Genomic DNA, 22051 nt, shown 5'->3' with positions numbered 1-22051 from the left:
GCTAGACTGAATGTCTACTCCAAGTGAGCTTTCTAAGTAGACAAGTATGCGCTCCACTGTGGCACGCCTTGAACTTTCTAAGTAGATCAAAGATAAGGAGTGGTATGTTGGTTGTTTGTTTGGAAGCATCTTTATTCACACATAGAAAGAAATGGGCTCAAGTTATTTTCTTTCTGCTCAGTGTACGTAACAGAATAGACAACAAATAATTACTATGGAATAAATAGATGGAATAGACTTGTTACTATATAAAATAAAATAAACAGTAAATTAAACTTTGTAAATGTTTTGATTTTACACACGGTACATCTTGACATTTTAAGGTGTCAATAAACCTAGTATACCATCATAATAACCTTGTTCAGGGAGATTTAATCTTCAAGTTACTCAGTTTTGCCTGTGGTCTTAAGATCACTACTGTAAACTTATTTTTAGCAGTGACAACCAACATTGAAAACCAACACTTTTTGTCAAGTTTTAGTTTGGTTTTATATTAACAAAAGAAAATGCAGGAATTGCTTTTAAAAATGCTTTTCTATCTTTCTTGCCAACAGCTCTGTACTGAATACAACATTTCAGCATTCTCTAAGTTCAAGGTTTTTGATGCCAAACGTAAGTTTAACCAATTAAGCAGCGATAATAACTCCTCAGGTCCAGGTATCAGGAGATATCATTCAGTGTGTACACGTGTGGTTTTTGTTGTTATAAACATTTCCGTCTTTCCCCCATCTTCCTCTTCCTCTAAGCAGCCAGCTCAAAGACTCTGTCTGGTCTGTTGGAGTTTGACAGTAAGACTGAAGCTGTGGAGGCTCTGACAGTCCTCAACCACCACCAGATCCGAATACCCAGTAAGTATTCAAATGATTCTCAGAACTGCTGACAGCAGGTTGCTGGCAGTCCCTGTGAAACCAGTTGCTAAAGACATGTTCTGATATTGCTTCAGAAAGTGAGAAAGAGGGTCCAAGACATACAGAGGATGACTGAGTCAGACTTAAAGCAGAATGTTTATCGGCTGGTACCAATAATCAAGAAGAAACATAAATTCAAAAGGGTAAACTGAAAATTATTAACCACAAGGAAGATCACTAGAGTTACTAGGAAAACCACACTGTCAGTGTCCTGTGTCACACTCTGTTGTGACACAGGACAAGGGGAAAGAGGATGACAAGACACAGCTTATTATAGTAAAAAAAAAAAAAAAAAAAAAAAAAAAAAAATATATATATATATATATATATATATATATATATATATATATATATATATATTAGGGGTGCAACGATACACAAAATTCACGGTTCGGTTCGATACTTTGGTGTCACGGTTCGATATTTTTTCGATACAAAAAAAATGTTCATGCCTTTTTAATTTGTCATTTATTAAAATTATAAATATATATTTTAACTCAAAAGTACAGTTTTTAAATTTAACCCTAACCCTTGTGCGTGTTTTTTATTTTGACAGCGAATGCGCACCTGCGGACCACTTATGTGCAGCCCTGGTTATTTAGCTCATCATATTGCAGCCACAGAAATTCTTTTGTCCATGAAACCATAAAGCTGCACTTTCTTTTTGCCTTATAGTCTGATTTGTCATAACTTCTCCGTTTTGTGGTAAGCTTTTCTTTGGCTGTCACTTCTTCACCCTGACCTGTCTTATTTGGCTCAGCAGAACTAAAATATATATCTGTCTGTGAAGGTTCTCAGTCATCCAGGTCATCATAGTCAAATATAAATCCTGCTGCTTTTACACACGCACTCACATAAGCTCAGCGATTCTCTGCGCGATCAACCTCTCACATGTTTAAGCTGCGGGAGATTTCACTTGTCATGTTTGCATATAAGCTAACGATTAATAAGACGATGTCAGAGGAATTGGTGCACAAATTATCATCACTCACAGATCAGTGCTGTCGCTCTCTATACACAGTTCGCACGATTGCAAAGTGAAAGCAAAAAAACAAGCGCAAATTCAAACGCGATTTCAATATGTCACATATTGACAGTGGCTCACCGATGCCAATGACATAATTACCCAGCTACATTTCTGAAAGAATGCAAAAGCATTGACATATATTTTTCCTACAATAGCCCGACGGGCAGGGCAGAGATAGATTTTGGTAGCCCGACTGAAAAAAATCGCTAGCTCCGGGACGTCGGGCTAGCGATATTGCAAGCCCTGTATCTGATTGAGGAATCACTCATCTTTGGAAAAAATAGTTTATTACAGAGAAATGTCTCTTTCCAAAATAAAAGCTATACTATCCGCTTCTTCTGGGCTATATTCTCAGCAGCATAAGGAGAATCATGTGCTAACAGCTGTCTAAATGACTCGGCTAAAGTTAGTAGCATGCTTGTTGTTTTTGTCTTTGCACTAGGATGATGTCGGCGTAAATGTGCAGTCATATTCGTTGTGTTCCCACTAGTGCTTTCAGGTTAATCTCGTTGAAATGACGTTAACGCCACAACACGGCAAATCTCCGTTAACGAGCTACCGCCGATCGCCCCGTGCATGGGGCTAGACGGCCAACACGTTAACGAGCTAACTGCTCTAACACACTAGTTCCCACCCATGTAATTGAGCATTGCATGGCACATCCAACATACTGTTTTACTTTAGTCCATGACTCGCTTACCTTCAGGGTCATACGTCACATGAAAACCAAAATAATTCCAAACGCCAGATCTGAATGACGGTGGGGGAGGTGCCCTGCGCTCTTCCTTCTGTCTATGCTGTCTGTGTGGAGCGCTCAGTGGATCTGCGCTCGACAGTGCAGCCTAGGCGGAGTAGTCGAACGCAGATTCACTGAGCGCTCCACACAGACAGCATCGTCAGAAGGAAAGTTGATAAAATAAATTACAAATGTTGTATTGTTCGATACATATGCGTACCGAACCGAAAGCACTGTATCGAACGGTTCAATATCGATACGAATATCGTTGCACCCCTAATATATATATATATATATATATATATATATATATATATATATATATATATATATATATATATATATATATATGTATATATACATACATATAATATAAAATAATTACTGAAATAGGATAATTACAACAATCAGAATTAATTATTTTGTCTTCAAGTTAGAAAAAATAGATAAGACAAATTAAGACTAGTTACCTAGAACGAAGGATGACGTTAACAGACAAGATGAATGGGTTTCAAGGTCCTAATCACTCTAACATAAGGTATAATGTTTTGTTCAGTTCCCCTTTCTTTCAGCATGGTCAGTGCAGAGTGCAGCCTCTCATATGAGATTGGACAAGCAACAGCTTGTGTTCACTATTATATGAGGCTTTACATAGGTTGGGTAAAAAAAATTAAGTAAAGAAATTAGAACGCCATCAAACAGATAAGCATTATTCAAACTTCAGGACAAAGTGTCTCATATGTTTGTGATGTTAAACTGAATGTCAGGAGTGGTCTTTCACAATAAAGTCAACATCTTTTCTCCAACCTGCAGATAGCTCCAGCCCTTTCACCCTGAAGCTCTGCTTCTCCACCTCCTCCCATCTGTGACCCAGAAACAAGATGGCCCGGACAAACTGGAAAAGAGTTTATTTGTTCCTTGAAACAATTCTACTTTTTCAATGGATGATTGCTGTGTGGTCAATGTAGAAAAAAAGATTTTAGCAATAAACTAAATAAGTGACACTCTTGAAAATTAGATAATCGAGCCAGACTTTTCTTTGTTAACATTTGTTAATATTTCATCTCATAGTTTCGGTGTAATTTGTTTGAATGTAAAGTGTTTGAATTAGTTAAATTCCTTACAGGGGCTTAAAATGGAGTACACTAGGAAAAATCTAATGGGAAGCAATTAGAAACATTTGTCTTAGTTCTGTGTTCAGTCCAAAGACAAATGATGATAACAACCTTGTTTTATTTGTGTAATTAAAGAGAAAATATAGAGAGCTTATATCATTATTAAAGCCCACCTGCATCAAACTTTTGCCTCAACTTAAAAATATGAAAAAAGCCTTTTAATAAACTTATATTAAATCAAAAATACAGTTTGTTCCAAAACCACTAAACCACTGCTGAACTCATTTGGTAGTTCTTTAAAGCTAAACAGCAACTTCAACTAATAAATTCATGTCTGTTTAAAAAAACAAATATCTGCTTTTACTATTACTGTGAGCGCCCTGATGTTGTATTTACTCTTCCCATCATCAAAATGTAAATAATATTTTGTAAAGAAGGTGCTGGGTGTAACTGCTGTAAAGTACTGTGTGTTATGTTCACTATAAGTAAAACATTAACCCCAGGAACATTTATGCACTTTATGGTTGTTGATGAGTACTGCTCGCACTTCCAGTTGTTGGATTATATAGCATACCTTCTTTTTCCTGGATAATGTTGTCTAATGCTGCCTTCCAAACTTTTTGAATCAAACCTTAAATACACTGCTTAAACCAAACTAATTAATTTTTGCTGTGATGTATTTGTGTTATGAAAGGACGCTGAACAGCAACAGAGTTAATAAAACTATTGATTTCTGTTAACTAACAGAAATCAACCAGCAAGATAGAATCATTAAAAATGCGTTGAACATGAATTTTTATTTTGTTTCTACGTTCCTGCATCGTTTGAAACCAAAGACACCAAAGCAGGCAGAAGATTTAAAGATTGATGAACTAAGTTTTTAAAAAACCTAACCCACAATGTAAATACATACATAATTTTTGCTACATGTCTGGATCAGGCTAACTTTACCACTTAGCCAAATGTCTGATTTTTTTGTACATGTTAAAAAATAATATAACAGCAATGAAGAACACAATCAAAACAAAACATAGTGAAAACAAGATAATCATAATAAATAACATGTTGAAAAAGGACTAGGAAGAAGCATAAGCTTATTTAATCCCACTAATATTTCTACTAATAATCAATCCCTTTTTCTCCTTGTTTATGCCCTATCCTTTCATAAATCCTTCCAATTTGTTACATGGTTTTATTATCCCAATATACTGTTAAGAGTTATGCATATTTACAAATATTTAATACATACATGCTCATATATACATACACACATCTTTTCCACAGGTATACTCCACATACAAGATGCAATAACTTTTTAAAACCGTACAGATAAAGGGATGTTTTACATTTATTTTCCTCCTCAGATTGTATTTTCCCATCCCTTTTAGAATATTGTCTGGAAGTAGGTTGGTTATTGCTTTAAACATAATTTTATAGAGCTGTTTTAAATCTTGTTATACTATGTATAATAACAAGAAAGGCTTTCAATTCAACTTGTGCAGTGTGAAAATGAACTAGATAAGTGAATTTTAGTATTTTGGATTTGTATTTACACTTATTTATGACAGGAGTTATTTCTTATTCTTCCCATGCTGTAAGGAACATTGAGTTAGGATTCCTATCAATCAGGCTTTAGATAGAGTCAACAGAGGCTCTGCAATTCTTTATGCCAGATTTGGTCCAACATTTACAAAATAACTGTTGAAGCTCTTGACTACATCAGCAGCATTGTCCTCTATGATGCCATTATCAATAAAATACTGAGGATAACTTTGTTGTGCAGAAATATGTTTAATAATAATATTCAATATACCCCATATTCCCTTAATATTGTGTTTGCTATTGTCCAGTATTTTCCTGTAATATTGGTCAATTTATTTTTCTATTTTTTTAATATTTTTTCTTTTTCTAATCTTTTGTCTTTTTGTTCTTTTTTTAAAATCTGTATAGAGTGTGCTTCTTTTTTTTTTACACGCATTTTGTAAACCCTTAGTGGTTGAACTGAATATTTTTGCTTTCTGCTGTATCATATTGTTGAACATTCTGTTGGAAGCTGCTACGCAAGTAACCCCAGCGGAAGGGGTTACACGAATAGGATGAGGGCCCGATGGAATCTTTGAAACATTCAGATTGAAGGCGCAACAACTAGTAGCTCAGTGTTTCAACATTCGGAAGAAGGAACTGCTCTCACGGCTAGAGATTGATGGGGTACAACACAAATGCTACAGCAACGAGCAGCCAGAACTACAGGTCAGGGGGGAAATTTTATCACGCCCACCAGAGATTGGGTACCAAGTCCCAAGTGCGATAGAACAATGATCGTTCCAAGGTGTACTCTCAGTGGGGAACAATATGAGAACAGCACCACTAAGGTTGGACTGGAAAAGGACTGGAAGCATATGGGAGAAGGACGCAACCCCCTAACTGGTTGAGAAGGACGCAACCCAGGATGCTTAGTGGCTAGTGGATCTAAGTGCAGACCACAACAACCTCCCTGAACAGGCTCTAGTAACCATCAAGTGGGAGATATTCTCCAGTATGAAGAGTTGGAAATCACCAGGCCAAAACATGTTTCATGCCTACTGGCTGAAGAAGCTGACTGTACTCCACGAGCAGCCAGAATAGAACCAGTCCCATCCACCCAATAACCTGCTGGAACATGGAAGCTCCTGTCAGGCATCATATCACCTAGGATGAGCATGCACATGGCTCAATACATGAGCGGGGTTACAAAAAAAATGGCAAGAATACCAGCTAAGACTGTGCACTGCTGGATGGATTACAAGAAGGCCTATGAATGCTTAGAACTGTGCAAGATCAACAGGACCCTAAGAGCCTTCATCAGAAGCGACACTAGTGTTGTGGCGAACAACACAGGCAAATGGAAACCATGAAGAGGCTGCCAGGAAAGCAGCAACCACCAAGGACCTGCAGAAGGTCAGGAAAGTCCTGAGGAGTCAGCTGAATGGTAAGAACAAGATCCAGGCTATCAGCCCCTATGCCCTGCCTGTGATCATGTACCCTGCTGGAATAATAAGCTGGCCAAAGGAGGAGATCGAAGCCACTGAAATCTAAGACGAGGAAGCTCCTTACCATGTATGGAGGGTTTCACTCCAAGTCCAGCACCCTGAGACAATATGTTAAGTGGAAGGAAGGAAGCCGGAGAGTAGTGAGTGTCAGTACCACAGTTCAGGAGGAGACAACAAACATCAACGAATACATCAGGAAAATGGCCCGAACGGACCGCATCCTCAGTGAATACCTTGGGCAGCAGGAGGAGGAGCAAGAGAATGAAGAGGAGGAACCATCATGGAAGGATAGGCCCCTGCACGGTATGTACCACTGGCAGATAGAGGAAGTGGCTGACATCCAGAAGTCCTACCAGTGGCTGGATAAAGCTGGACTAAAAGACAGCACAGAGGTACTAATCATGGCAGCACAAGAACAAGCTCTGAGCACAAGATCCATAAAAATGGCGAAAACAAGAAACAGTGGTGAACCTTTGCAGGAGTGGCCTGCCAACCAAACTTACCCCAAGAGTGCAGCGACATCTCATCCAAGAGGTCACAACAGACCCCAGAACAACATCCAAAGAACTGCAGGCCTTACTTGCTTACTTAAGGTCAGTGTTCATAACTCCACAATAAGACGAGATTGGACAAACGTGACCTGCATGGCAGTGTAAAACGTGCCATGCAGGTCACGTCGAACAGGCCCGGGCGCGGCTGACGGAGGATTTCTCTTCACCCACCTCCTTCTCCGACAGCTGCCGGCTCTAGTGCGCGCTGGCCTTGCCAACTCCCCGCTATTGGCCACGAAGGATTACCGCTCCCTTGCGGAAGAGGCGGATCGCATCCTCCTGGCTACCAGGAGTTTCGGCGTCCAGGCAATTGTTCAGGACTCACCAACGTTTTCCCCCACCCCCTCACCGATGCTCCAGGGGCCCTTGCTAATTGCTTTGCTAAAAGGCAGATTACATGAAGCCCTGTTCAACAGCTGATTTGGAAGTACTGATATCTGCTGGTTATTCGATGTACCACAGCCCTGTGGCACATTCATCCCATGTGGGCTAAATACCAGTGAATATGTAAAAATAATGGTGTATCAATTGCAGAATACCCATTTGAGGCCCTGTACATTATAAACACACACACACACACACACACACACACACACACACACACACACACACACACACACACACACAAATGCTTTAACAAAATCTGTTATGTTTTTGTGACACCTAAGTGTCCAGACCACTGGCTTTCATGAGCAAGAGACAGGACTTTATGTCTATACATGGTTGGTATAACAATCTGCCTAACTTTACTCCAGTCTGCCCTTTCCAAACTTGATGGAGACCACTGAGACATTAAAACATCCTGTTCTACAAAATAGGCTTGCTGTTCTTTACTGGCTTGATCAGCACTTACCACATGCTTGAAACAATTACAGATGTATTAGCCACGTGGAGCTCTTGCACAGAGCTAACACGTGCTTCTCATTGACATGGAATGATGACTTATAGGTGAGCACATCACATCATTTAAATACAAAACTACACATTCAGGAATGCTTTCTAAAGTCTTCCAGCAACACTACCTCTCGCAGGCAGTCATAATCACTGGCTTTCGACGCAAGACACCAGTTATCAAAGAGAATCCCCTTCTCTCTGGCAAACTCCACATAGGTTTGAAAGTTTCCTCTGCTGTCGAAACTTCTGCCTATAAGGGACCAATTCATAAGCTTGCAAGAAAGCTGCTTTAACACTCGGATTAGGCTTTCCTTTAAAGGAAGTGCGGCCACCACCTCTTGAGCTTTGCCAGACAGTTTGCACTGCAACAAAAGGGGCCAAATATCAATAGGCCACTGCAAAGCACTAGCAAGGCGTTCAAATGGTGCAAAGTATGAATCAACTTCAGCTTCCCTAAAAGCGAGCACTAGAGAAATACACTTACTGACATCGAATGCTATAGCAGACGTGGAGATGGAACCTGGAAAGTCAGCAGAGGCAGATAAGGCTTGTAGCTGGGACTCCAGCTCAAGCTTATACCAGCTTTTTCTGCCTCTATCTCCAGCCTTCTGCTGGCCTGGGCCTTCCCAGAAGCCTCTCCCAGAAGAGAGTGGATCATAGAGAGGAAGCTTGCACGGCATCTACCCCCACTCATGCCCTCACCATCCATACTGGAACCATCCTTATGATCCTCCTCAAGCAGCTTGGCTCAGCCCAACAGAGACCTCAGCCAGATCAGGTACTTGAATCAGGCCAGCTTCCACCAACTTATCTACTACTAGGGCTTTTAACTCACTTTTACAAACTGTTTTTGGGACCAGCAGCTTAAAGTGGTCTACAATTTGCAGCAAATCACACTTGCAGCAACTAGTGCTTAAGTGCTCCAAACAAAATGCAGCCAACATAGCGCTTAACCTCTAACGTAAAAGGCTACTTTAAAGCAAACACACTTTCACATTTCTAGAAACAGGGAATCACTTTGCGAAAGGTATCCTGGACGAGCCCCCACTTATGTTACGACCCAGATCTGCCAGGGGACATGGGACGTAACATAAACGAGAGCCTCACAAGCAATGTTCCCTCTAATTTTTCATGTGTCTGAGCGAACACACAAACTCCCTGAGCGGTCCCTTGGACCAACAGCAGTTGTGTGCACTGTGGTCACGCCAGCATCAAATCCATCCAGGTTACGTGTTTTATTAAAATAATCAAATTACAGCATTTACATTTATGTTAGACTACTTTTAATTAACTGCTTTATCCCACTTACAATGAAAATGTAAAAAAATTTTGTTCATGACCTGTGTAGTATGTTAACACTGTTGGAAGTAAAAATAACTTGAACTCCGATTTTGAAAACACAACTTTCTTTTTATTTTATAAAGCTCTGACTTGTATTATGAGTATGAGTCTGTGGTCTGGGAGAGAGTCCTGTAACTCTCTATCTGCAAAATATAGTATATAATGACCAATGTTGGGCAATTAATTATATAGTTACTTCTTCAAAAAAGTAACTGAGTTATGCAAACAACAAAGTTTTTTGCAGCTGTTTACCTACAAATGCAGCAAAGGCATTTTTTTAAATAAACATTTCAAACTATTTACAGAACAATCAGCTGTTCTGCATCAAATTTGATGCCACACAAATTATTTGTTCCACTCCAAAAAGTAATTTCTGTCCATTATGAGATAAAGGAGAACAACAGCCTGATACCTGCAGGCCTGACAACAGGAGATGTATCACTGCTGTAACACCTGTAACATTCAGCAGTCGCCTCATTGTTCTGACACACACAACAAAACTATTGACTACACTACACACTACACAAGATTTGCGCTAAACGTCGCAAATCTCTCACATCTCAAAACACTGCTGCAACGCCTAAAACTTCCCTCTTCCTAAACAACTAAATGCCATGTTGCCATATCATATTTTGATTGGTCCACATAGCACATTTTTCCACCAATAGGAAAGGCTGGGGGGGGGGTTGCTCACATGCGGAGAGTGCTTTCGAGCGTTTTCCTTATAAAATGCCGTTTTTACCATTTCTTCCCGCAGTAAATATAAACAACGATAGTATTCAGGAAAAAAACAAACATTGCATATATTTTTTATCACAACTCTGGTTTTACATGGCCTAGCAACACAATTGTTCCGTCTGTCCTGCTCACATCTTCAATGGTTGTACACGTTGTCATTAACGTGGCTTCACTCCACATCAGCCACGCCGCTTTGCTAGCTAAAACACCGGTGTCGGCACATAAGGACGCTGTCATAGCCTGTCGACGTTGATTAGCTGCGTATATACAAATGTGAATCGCATTATTGCTATGGGATAAGGTGGCATCGTTCTAATCCCATACGGGAGCAGCCAGTCACTTACTGACTAACACTGCAAAACAGAATTGTTAACGTATTTATTTTAATTTCAATTCAGGTTAGATTTTTTTTTTGTGCGCAACACAGATTTTCTGTGCGCAGAGACCGTGCCAGCAGTGCACAATTGCGCACGTGCGCAGCTTAGAGGGAACATTGCTCACAAGGGAGATCAGTTAAGGAAAAGGAGGAAAAAAGGAAAAAACTCAGAACTCAGAAAGCGATAGTGAACCACTAGGCAAATAACCAATACGAAAATAACTTGCTCATGTATGAGTAGATGTTAAAGCTAGCCTCACGGGCAGTAACACGACTAAACACTACCCAAATAAATTCCACACATTAAACAGAGTTTACAAACAAGGCTCACAGCTTTCATTAGGCCAATGACAGAGCTGGCCTAATGAAAACTATGGTTGTTGTTTGTTTTGTTTTTTCTTTTGCTTTCTTAATTCTTCAAATTGCATCATGAGTTAGAGTTGCTGAAATAGTGTTAATTTTGGTTAAAATCGTCACAACATTTTCTAAAATATTCACTAATGAGAAAAAATTTATATCCAGAATGAAAAAGGTTTTCCTCATTTTTTTTTATCATATATAAGCAATTGAGTTGTGCAAGCAGACTGGCTACTTGAACCTCCTGAGAGTTTCTGTGAGCTGGATGCTGCTGCATATTGGTGATGTGCTACATTATACTCACAATTCGAAGTTTTTAACTCCGGATCCGAGCTGGCCGAGTGAGATCTTGAGGGAGAACAAAGGGAAGCGGCGGCGGCCTAGAGGGAAGCGAGCCGGCGTCAGGAACAGGCTGAGAGCTTGTGCACACCGCACACCTCTGCCTAGCATCCTGCTCGCCAACGTCCAGTCACTGGAGAACAAGCTTGACGACCTCAGGGCCAGGATAAAGTTCCAGAGAGATATTCGGGACTGCAATCTCCTCTGCTTCACCGAGACATGGCTGAACCCAGCGGTGCCGGACCACGCCATCCAGCCGGCCGAGTTCTTCTCGGTTCACCGCATGGACAGGACACGGGACTCGGGGAAGTCAAGGGGAGGCGGCGTGTGTTTAATGGTGAACAACAACTGGTGCAACAGTGCGAACGTTGTTCCTCTCACACGCTCCTGCACACCAAATCTGGAACTACTGTCCATCATGTGTCGTCCTTTTTATCTACCTTGGGAATTTACATCGGTCATTATAAGTGCCGTTTATATTCCACCACAAGCGGACACGGTCACCGCCTTATGCGAGCTGCATGAGGCACTCACACAGCACCAGACAACACCGGGACGCTGCGCTTATTGTGACGGGGGACTTTAATAGCGCCAACCTCAAACGCGCAGCGCCGAACTTTTATCAACACATCACCTGCCCCACCAGAGGTGAAAGGACACTGGACCACTGCTACACTACGGTCAAGGACGGCTACAAGGCACAACCCCGCCCCCCGTTTGGCAAATCTGATCACGCCGCCATCTTCCTCATGCCAAAATACAAACAAAGGCTGAAACAGGAAGTTCCGGTTCAGAGGAAGGTCGCGCGCTGGACTGATCAATCAGTGGCCGCGTTACAGGACGCACTCGATGACGCAGACTGGGGCATGTTCAGAAACAGCTCCGATGATGATGTCAACGTGTTTACGGAAGCGGTTGTGGGATTCATCGGGAAACTAGCGGATGATACCGTGGAGACAAAGACTATCACAACGTTTCCCAACCAGAAGCCGTGGGTGGATAAAACCATCCGCGACGCTCTGAGATCCCGCACCGCTGCCTACAACACGGGACTCGCGACGGGGGACATGGACCCGTACAAAGCCGCGTCATATAACGTGCGGAGGGCGGTGAAAGAGGCGAAGCAGCGCTACGGGAGGAAACTAGAGTCACAACTCCAACAGAGTGACTCTAGGAGCCTGTGGCGGGGACTAAGGACAATAACGGACTATAAAGCACCAACAACTGGTATGACGAACGCGGCCGTGACTCTGGCAGACGAGCTGAACACTTTCTATGCTCGCTTCGAGGCTGCAGCTAAGGACTCCAACAATGCTAGTGTTAGCGGCGCTAACGGCTGCAGACAGGAAGATACTGCCAGCACCGGAAACGTGCTCGTCATCTCCGAGCATGAAGTAAGGAGAGCCTTCAAAAGAGTGAACACCAGGAAAGCAGCAGGACCAGACGGCATCCCAGGTCGTATCCTAAGAGACTGCGCATACCAGCTAGCTCCTGTGTTCACTGAGATATTCAACATCTCTTTATCTCAATCGGTGATCCCCACATGCTTCAAAGAGTCCATCATTGTTCCTGTCCCGAAGAAACCCCACCCTGCTTCTCTCAATGACTATCGCCCTGTAGCCCTCACCTCAGTAGTGATGAAGTGCTTTGAACGCCTGGTCAGAGACTTTTCACTAACAGACATTTCTTCACTAACAGACACACTGGACCCACTACAGTTCGCTTACCGTCCAAATCGTTCCACAGACGATGCCATCTCTCATCTCCTCCACACATCACTCACTCACTTGGACACTAGAAGGGGGAATTATGTTAAAATGCTCTTCATAGACTACAGCTCTGCATTTAACACCATAATTCCCTCCACACTCACCACCAAGCTGGAGCATCTGGGACTCAGCTCATCTATGTGTCAGTGGATCTCCAACAGGCAGTAAGGATGGGCGGACATGTCTCAGCCTCCACCACTCTCAGCACTGGAGCCCCCCAGGGGTGTGTTCTGAGCCCCCTGCTGTACTCTTTGTACACATATGACTGTGTGGCCACTACCAGCTCCACCACCATCATCAAGTTTGCTGACGACACCGTCGTGGTGGGCCTGATCTCTGATAACAACGAGACGGCCTACCTGAAGGAGATTAGGAATCTGGAGAACTGGTGCCAGAGGAACAACCTCCTTCTAAACGTCAGTAAGACAAAGGAGCTGATAGTGGACTTCAGCACTAAGCAGGAGAGGAACTACCAGACCCCCGTCATCAACGAGTGCCCAGTGGAGAGAGTGGACAGCTTCAAATACCTCGGAGTTCACATCACGCAGGACTTGTCATGGTCCTGTCACATCAACACCGTGGTGAAAAAGGCCTGTCAGCGTCTCCACCACCTCAGACGCTTGAGAGACTTCCAACTGCCCTCCAAGGTGCTCAGGAACTTTTACTCGTGCACCATAGAGAGCATCCTGGCGGGAAACATCTTAACCTGGTTCGGAAACAGCACCATGCAGGACAGACGAGCTCTACAGAGGGTTGTGCGATCAGCTGAGCGCACCATCCGCTCCGAGCTCCCTGACCTGCACTCAATCTACAGCAGGCGGTGCTGGACCAAGGCCAGGAAGATCGTGAAGGACCTCAGCCATCCCAACAACGGACTGTTCTCTCTGTTGAGGTCAGGAAAGCGATTCCGCTCCCTGAAGACCAACACAGAGAGACTGAGGAGGAGCTTCTTCCCGCAGGCGATACGGTCTCTCAATCACACCACCACACAGTACTGACCCACACATATGGTTCTTACACACACACTGGACTTTCTGGACATTGTTTTCACTTCATCACTTAAATCACTTTAAGCATATTTGCACTGCAGAAGACATAATGTGGATTGCACAACACTGGACATTATATTCTTCATTTCCAGTTAATACTTGTACAGCTGCTGTTATTGTGTATATATTTATTTATATTTCTTCATACATTCTTATATAGTTCTATATTGTGTATTTTGTTGTACAGTTATTTTATTTTCAACTTTAATTTATATATTTTATCTTATTCTTTCCCAGTTAAATTTACCCTTCATTCTAATTTGTGTTGTACAGTTATTTCCTTTTTAACCTTAATTTATATTTTATTCCTTCCTAGTAAAATTTACCCTTTTTAATTTTTCATATTTATTTCCTATCTTATTCATAGCCTTTTCCTTTTTTTGTTTTCTTTAGGTCACGAGCAGTTGTCCAAGCATTTCACTGCATATCGTACTGTGTATGACTGTGTACGTGACAAATAAAATTTGAATTTGAATTTGATCACTCAAGACTCTGAAGCTGATTAAGTTTTCATCAGTAATTCAGACCGTAAAAATTGTGACTATCCACATACACAAGATAAACATTTTTACCTTTCTTTGTCTGCAAATAATAAGTTACAGTGGAACTGTCATTTAGCTGAGCTGTAATTCAATGTAAAAACAGGTCCCTTTATGGAGAGTACAATTATGCTTAATTTCCTTTTTTTTTTTTTTTTTATAATTTTGAGTGGCGATAATGTGATCAGCAAACCAAACAAAACATGTAGCTTAATTTCAAAACTGGAAGTAAGTGGCAGTTAACAGTTTTGCGGCAGGTTTCAGTTGCAGCTGTCTGTTTGTATGACAACTGTAACTCATTAATTTCAGCCTGTTCTCTTTTACAGAATGAAAATCAGATAATGTAAGAGTCAACCACACTGCCATCCAGGTGTGAAGACAGAGGAAATTGTGAGCAAAACCAACTTTAAAGACACACAACAAACATGAAAGCAGGTCAGGGGGAGCCTGCAGTGTGCCTGACCACAACCTTTCATGATTATAGTGTAAAAGCCCTACTGAGTGAAGATAAAATAACTTACAGAGAAAGGATTCCCAATAGACAGTATCCAGTGCGAGGCAAGGGGAACTTGCAAATGCATTTTCTCCAAAAGTCAGAGGTTTTTAAAAACAAGTTTGTTATATTAAATTTACTTATTAATTCGAAGCCAGCATTGGAGTAAGACGTGTTTCTGAAGGCTAACCGCTTACCGAGTTTCAAAAATAGATTTTTTTCAACCTACAAAGTCTTATTTTGTGTTACAGGGGAAGTTAACAGTTTTATATATCATATTACAGCTTTATTCGAGACAAAATGGCATCTAACCTAAGAAAATATAAGTACACAGGAGGAACGGCAACTAGGCCCGGCGCACCCTCGGGCGAGAGTACCAATGATGACCCAAGGGCAGTGCCCAGCTCTGAGGCCACTGAGGAACAGACTCAGCAGAGCGATGGGCGTTTTGTGGATACTGATGCCCTAAAATTGGAGCTTCTTCAATCCATCAAAGAGGATATCTGTGCGGTGTTAAAAGAAGAACTCAGAAATGCACTTTAAGAAGATTTTGATAACATTAGGGCTGACGTGCAAGAAGTGAGAAATGACATCACTAACAGCACGGCAGCAGCGCACGCTGAAATTAATGGAGTTAAGGCCACGGTGAAAGAAGTTGAGGATGGGCTGTCAATGTGGAGCGTAGGGTTGGTACCTTGTTCAGGGGTACCTCAGAGTAGCCGTTCAGTGGATTCGAACCCCAACCTTCCGATCATGGGGCCACCACTCTACCTACTGAGCTATCCAGCACCAAACCAGTTGTCCATTTATTCAGTCCATTTACCCCTACTGTTCATCAATATAATGTAGCCAACATCGCCTCACTCAAAAGGCAATGGAAAAAGGTGCTTTGATTTACAAAAATTTTGACTTATGAAAGACCCTCTGGAACGATTTCCTTTCGTAAGTCGGGGTTCCACTGTACTGTAATTCCGGGGTAATTATGGTTACCCAGTAACATCCACTGATCTCCAGAGAGAGCAACAGCTGGTGCACATTGTAAAGCAGACACTTTCATAGTGCTCCACTTTTTATACAACGTATACACTCTTATTGTGATGGTGTGTCTTGAGAGAGGCTCATACATGCTTTCATTTGTTACTATTCTAAGAACATTCCTCACACTGACATCTTCAGCAATGCAGTTTGTAGCTATCCACTTGACTATGGGGTTTGTTGTTCTTTGTCCTGCTTTTGTACACTTCTTCAAGCTGCATCCAATGTAGTCTGCTGAAGCTTGGATGATTTGGGCGTATTTGAAGTACTCTAGTGATAAGAAAACTCAACTTTGCAATGACTTCAGTTGTATCAGCTCTACCTTCTGAAACAGTTTTAAAATTAAAATGTCCATAATCTGTACATTTCTACGTATTTCTGTCCCCGCCAGTTTGTTATGTTTTGGTTCATGTGAGTCCCCCCGCCCCAAAAAAGAGAGGATGACTGTGACCACTGATTATTTTTAGGGGCTTGCTTATATTAAAAAGACAAGATACGAAGCATTACAACACTTTAAAAAGAAAATGGCCTCAATGAATGCTGTAGCAGCATAGACTCAGAAACAGGGTTGATAGTACGCGTAAAACAGAAAAGCACTGCATTACAATTTAAAACCTGTAAAGAGTTTAGACATTTTAATTAAACAGCTAACCAAGAAGAAACAACAACTGAATGTCATTCAAAGGGTCTTCAAAATTGAAGATAGCTATTAAAAAAATCAGGATCTAAACAAGTTAATTTTTGCTATTAAGTTTCTAACAATGACATTCAATGTTGCTTGATCACTTTTTGGACAGAGGTGGGTAGTAACGAGTTACATTTACTCCGTTACATTTACTTGAGTAAGTTTTTGAAAAAAATTTACTTTTAAAGTACCTTTTTTGCACGATACTTTTTACTTTTACTTGAGTACATTTGTGAAGAAGAAACGGTACTTTTACTCCGCTACATTTGGAAGATTTGACTCATTACTTTTTAAAAAATAATTAGTTTAACACATTAGATAACATGCCGCCAGTGGAGTTTCCGGTAACTTTTTTACCAATCAGATGTGGCCATGCAGTCACATGACCAGTTTGAAACTGTGGCGGGCAGAGCGGCCCAAGCGTTTCAAAGCAGTGTTGCCAACTTAGCGACTTTGTCGCTATATTTAGCGAGTTTTCAGACCCCTTAGCAACTTTTTTTCTAAAAAAAGTCGCTAAACAAAGATGTGAAAGCGCGTATCGCTTTTACTCTCAACAAGCAGCGGGTGCTGTAACGCAGTCAGTTCTTCTTTTACTCTTTTACTCTTATGCTGTTTTGTGGATCACAAGGTTTAAAACTACTTATAAACACACACACACAAAGTAACTCCACCAGAGTGCCTATTTCGGGTCACTTTTACCGGTCCAAGCCCGGATAAAGGAGCAGGGTTGGAATTGTGACATAAAAAAAAAAAAACAATTGCTAAAAGAAATTTAATTTGTAGTTCTAAATAAACTCTAAATGCATTTAGGACGTTTTTAACTCACTTTATGTCTCTTCCACGATGTTATTTCTCTCTCCAACAACATAAGTTACAATTAGATTAGCATGACCAATTATGCAAATTAGGCGATGACATCATTTAGCGACTTCTAGCGACTTTTAGGACAACCAATAGCGATTTTCCTTACTGAGGAGTTGGCAACACTGTTTCAAAGTAGCGGACACACGGAAAGAAGGAACATGAAAACATGAGTCTACGCTAGAGCTGAAGAGGATGAACACCCTTGGCCTCACATACAAAGAATGTTTCGCTTAAAAGCAGCACAAAAGAACAACTATGTCTTCAGCGTCGGTGTCTTCAGTGAGAGCCAAAACAAACCAACTTTTCAGCGTGAAAAAACTCAGCTCGTGTAACCTGAGGAAACGGTAAGTTTTCTCTAAATATCTTTTTAGCTGTGGTTAGCTGGATGTCAGTCTTATGTTACAGCAGCTGTCTAGAGCTCGAGCTGCGAGTCATATTTTCCGCGCTACGTTGTAGTGAGATAAGTTTGTGGGTGTTTTGTGCAGCTTCAGCTGTCTTTTTAACTGCTCGCTGGTTAGCTAGCGTGAGCTAGGGCTTTGGAGTTGACGTCACGCCGCAATGCATTGTGGGAGCGCGGCACCATTTTCGGGGTCTACGAATCAAAACAAACACACTGTGTTGGAACGACGATTACAAGATGCTTAAAAGCAGCTCAAAAGAGAATGGACTGCATAGAGACCGATTTCGTTCAGAGGCGAAGCGGCGGTACTTGCAGAAAATAGCGTGCATTGGAAATGTGGACCCGTATGAAATACGGCCGTGGAGTAGAAACCCTGAAGACCAACCGCTATTGACGTAGCCTGACATATTTTTGTACCTTATCTGTGGAGTCAGCGCGTCCTTGTCCTGAAGGATTTAGTTATTCTTTATGGTTAAAGAAATTGCAATGATTTATTCATATTTATTATAGTCAAAGGAGCTTGACATTTTATTTTAGTTTTATACAATGATTAATGACCTGCAGAATCTCCTTATCATATTAAGTGATTCATAATTGTCACTTTATGCTTTCTCTATCTCTAAAGTGATGACAGAGAACAGGCAGATTTACACTATAACATGCAGCATTCTATAGATGGACACATAAAGAAATGAAAAATTACATGTATGTGCTAACTTTCTAAACACTTTGTTACATTTATGATAAAGTCGATTAAACACATTTATGTCGGCCTTGGCTCATAGTTCTTGTCTGTAAATTCACTTTGCCTGTGTGTGTTTCAGGTCCTGCACTCTCAAAGACTGAATGAACCAGCATTGCAGCCTTGGGTCATGGTGAGCATCACAGGGAAGTTTGAAGCCGCCCACTGCACCTGTATGGCCGGAGTCGCGGAGACCTGCACCCATGTACCTGCTCTTCGGTTTAATGTAGGAGCAACAGTGTTGATCGTGGCACAAGGACTGTTACAGATGAACCTGCATACTGGGTTTTGCTGGGTAATGTGACCAAGATACAGTCAGTGGTTGGCCATAAGATAGACTTCTCCTCTTCAGCTGCCCAAAAAAAAAGCTTTTGATCAAAACATAAACAGAACATCCATAATGAAAGGTAAAAGGAGCCGTCCTCAAAACAGAAAAATCCCACCTGCTACTGTGGAGGAGTTGTCACTGCTATAATGACATAATGTTTTATCTAGGGGTCTAGATTTATGCCTGTAGTGCACTGCCGTGTAAATAATTTGCATTTACTGAATATGTACTGACTGAGTCCCACTGTTCAAAAGTTAAATAAAGAAACAAACTAATTTTTGCCTCTTTTTTTTTTTTTTAATTAAAACCACTTTATAGAACATCACATCCGTTACAGTGTAGAATCCATGTCATTTATAGTTTACAAATGACAAAATGTTTACATAAAATCATGACAGTGTTTACATGATATCACCCACTACTAACATTACTTTATTTACTGTATCTTTTGGAGAGAAAAAAAATCGCTATTTATACAGCAAAAGACTTAAGAATATTTAACAGGAGCAGGTTTCATTTTCCCTGGTTTTATTATCACACTGTTCACCAAATGCAGCAAACCCTCACCATCTTATCCAGAAGGGTCACCTCTTCACTCTTACATGGAAGAAGTAATCTGATTGGCATGGTAGTATGTTTGAAGCAGGTCCCTTGTGTAGTGCTGGAACCCAGTCATGATGTTTCATCCATTTCATAGGCTGGTTTGCTGCAATAATGCCAAATAATTAGCAACTCTATAAATAGAAGGTAGTTCTGCAAAATCACTCATTAGGATGTTTGTTCTAATTTGCTATGAGCTCAGAGCGCATCGAAAATAAAACGAATAGGCTATAAAGAGTGATATGAACATATTTAGAACTTACCAGAATGAAAATGTCTGGAGCACCAACAGATATCTGGAGATGGAAGAGAACTGGATATCAGCTCGTCTCACAGCTGCTATCCAGGCTACACGCCTTCGTTTGGTAACATTGATACACAAGCTGCCTCATGTTGCTTCCAGGTTGGGAAAGAATGAAAAGACAAACCCTTTTCAAGCTTATTCTCTTGCCGGTCAAGCGATCGAACACTGCAGCCGACCACACAGCAAATATGAATGGTGGCTGTTGTGTGTGCCTTCGCTCCCTTTTCGCTTGCGCTTTGTTTAGACTGTGGCGGTAAGCATCAACGACACAGAGCTCTCAGTCCTCACTCCTTTATTTGTCTCCAACATCAACTGCGCATATCGCGCCACAAAACACAGGGACACACTTCCTATACACTGGGTGTGAGTGGAGCCCTCTAGTGGTCCACCACACATGCCCCCCCCCCCCCCGAACACCCAGCAGAACTAGTCCAGGACCCCCGGGGCTTAAGCAAACGGCCGGAACGGCTGAACTGGGGGGGTGGGGAACTGACAGAGGGCAACCCAGCCCGGGAGCGAGGCTGGCACTGGCGGTCAGAAAAAGCTGCAGACGACTCGGACTCCGTTGATTTTGGGTCGCTCCTGGGGGAAAAAACAGAATCCATCAGCCCGGTGGCAGGTGGGCGGCCGCGGCGAGGGGCCTGGGCCGGGACCACCTGATCCTCTTGCATAACACGTGCAGGCTTAAGTCTGTCAACAGAGACAACTTCCTGCCGACCGCCAAAGTCCAAAATGAAATGTTTGTTGCCTGGTTTAAGAACCCTGTATGGCCCCTCATATGGTGGACGCAGCAGAGTCCTATGGGCATCGTGCCTGACGAAAACGAAACGAGCAGAGTCCAACGAACTCGGAACAAAAGTGTCAGGCAGGCAGTGGTGCACAGGACCAGGAACAGGAAATGAGTCTCTTCGGGGGCGAAAAGGCAACAAAGAGGTATCGAAACATGGGGGAGGGCTCTCAGGTAAGAATTCCCCGGGGACCCGGAGAGGCTGGCCGAGGACCAGTTCAGCCGGGGAAACCCCGAGGTCTTCTTTAACCGCGCTACGCAATCCCAGCAAAACCCACGGAAGACGGTCGACCCAGTCGCCACTTGTTAAGGAAGCCCGGAGCGCGGCCTTAAGTGACCGGTGAAACTGTTTGCACATCCCATTAGCTTGCGGGTGGTATGCTGTGGTGCGGTGGACCTTGACTCCCAGGCCGTCAGCCATAGCAGACCAAAGCTCGGAAACAAACTGGGGGCCCCTGTCCGAGGTAATGTCAGCAGGGGGGCCGAAATGTGAAACCCACGTTGACAAAGATGCCGTGGCCACCGTCGCCGCTGTCGTGGACGCCAGGGGTACCACCTCCGGCCACCTGGTTGTGCGGTCCACCACAGTCAAAAGGTGCGTGAAACCCTGTGACTGCAGCAAGGGACCAACCAGGTCCACGTGATCGAAAACGCCTACCCGGGACACGGAAAGGTTCGAGGGGTGCCTGTGTGTGCCGGTGGATTTTCGAGCGTTGGCATGGGATACAAACCGCCGCCCATTCTTTCACCGTCTTGCGAAGACCCGGCCAAACAAACCTGGCGCTGACCAGCTTGACTGAGGCCCGGACGCCGGGATGAGAGAGGGCATGCACCGAGTCAAAAACACGACGACGCCACGAAAGGGGAACCACCGGGCGGCTGGTGGAAACGTCGCAAAGAAGGTGTGGACCGCCGTCCCACACCGGGCTGTCCTCCAGCGCAAGGCCCGTTTTTGTTGACTGAAGGGCAAGGACGTCCGGGTCAGCACGTTGCTCGGCGGCCATGGCAGCGTAGTCGATGCCGACATACACCGGAGAAACCAACA

The 22051-nt window shown here is 42.5% G+C and overlaps 1 protein-coding gene across 2 annotated transcripts in view; it reads left to right on the top strand.

Annotated features, from left to right (window-relative positions):
* LOC146629985 (heterogeneous nuclear ribonucleoprotein L-like) overlaps positions 1 to 3540 on the top strand; it is a 44335-nt gene extending 40795 nt beyond the window's left edge. For both annotated transcript variants that reach the window (XM_085356729.1, XM_085356727.1), the window contains 3 exons: positions 555 to 612; positions 750 to 848; positions 3485 to 3540. In XM_085356729.1, coding sequence (XP_085212855.1) covers positions 555 to 612; positions 750 to 848; positions 3485 to 3540 — 213 coding nt within the window. The remainder of the gene's footprint in view (positions 1 to 554; positions 613 to 749; positions 849 to 3484) is intronic.
* Positions 3541 to 22051: the final 18511 nt, after the last annotated feature.

This window comes from Diplotaxodon limnothrissa, linkage group LG6, assembly GCF_057381915.1.
Source record: "Diplotaxodon limnothrissa isolate DT_005_m linkage group LG6, D_limnothrissa_male_GT1.1, whole genome shotgun sequence".
NCBI classification, from domain to species: Eukaryota; Metazoa; Chordata; class Actinopteri; order Cichliformes; family Cichlidae; genus Diplotaxodon; species Diplotaxodon limnothrissa.
This window is presented reverse-complemented; position numbering and strand designations above follow the sequence as displayed.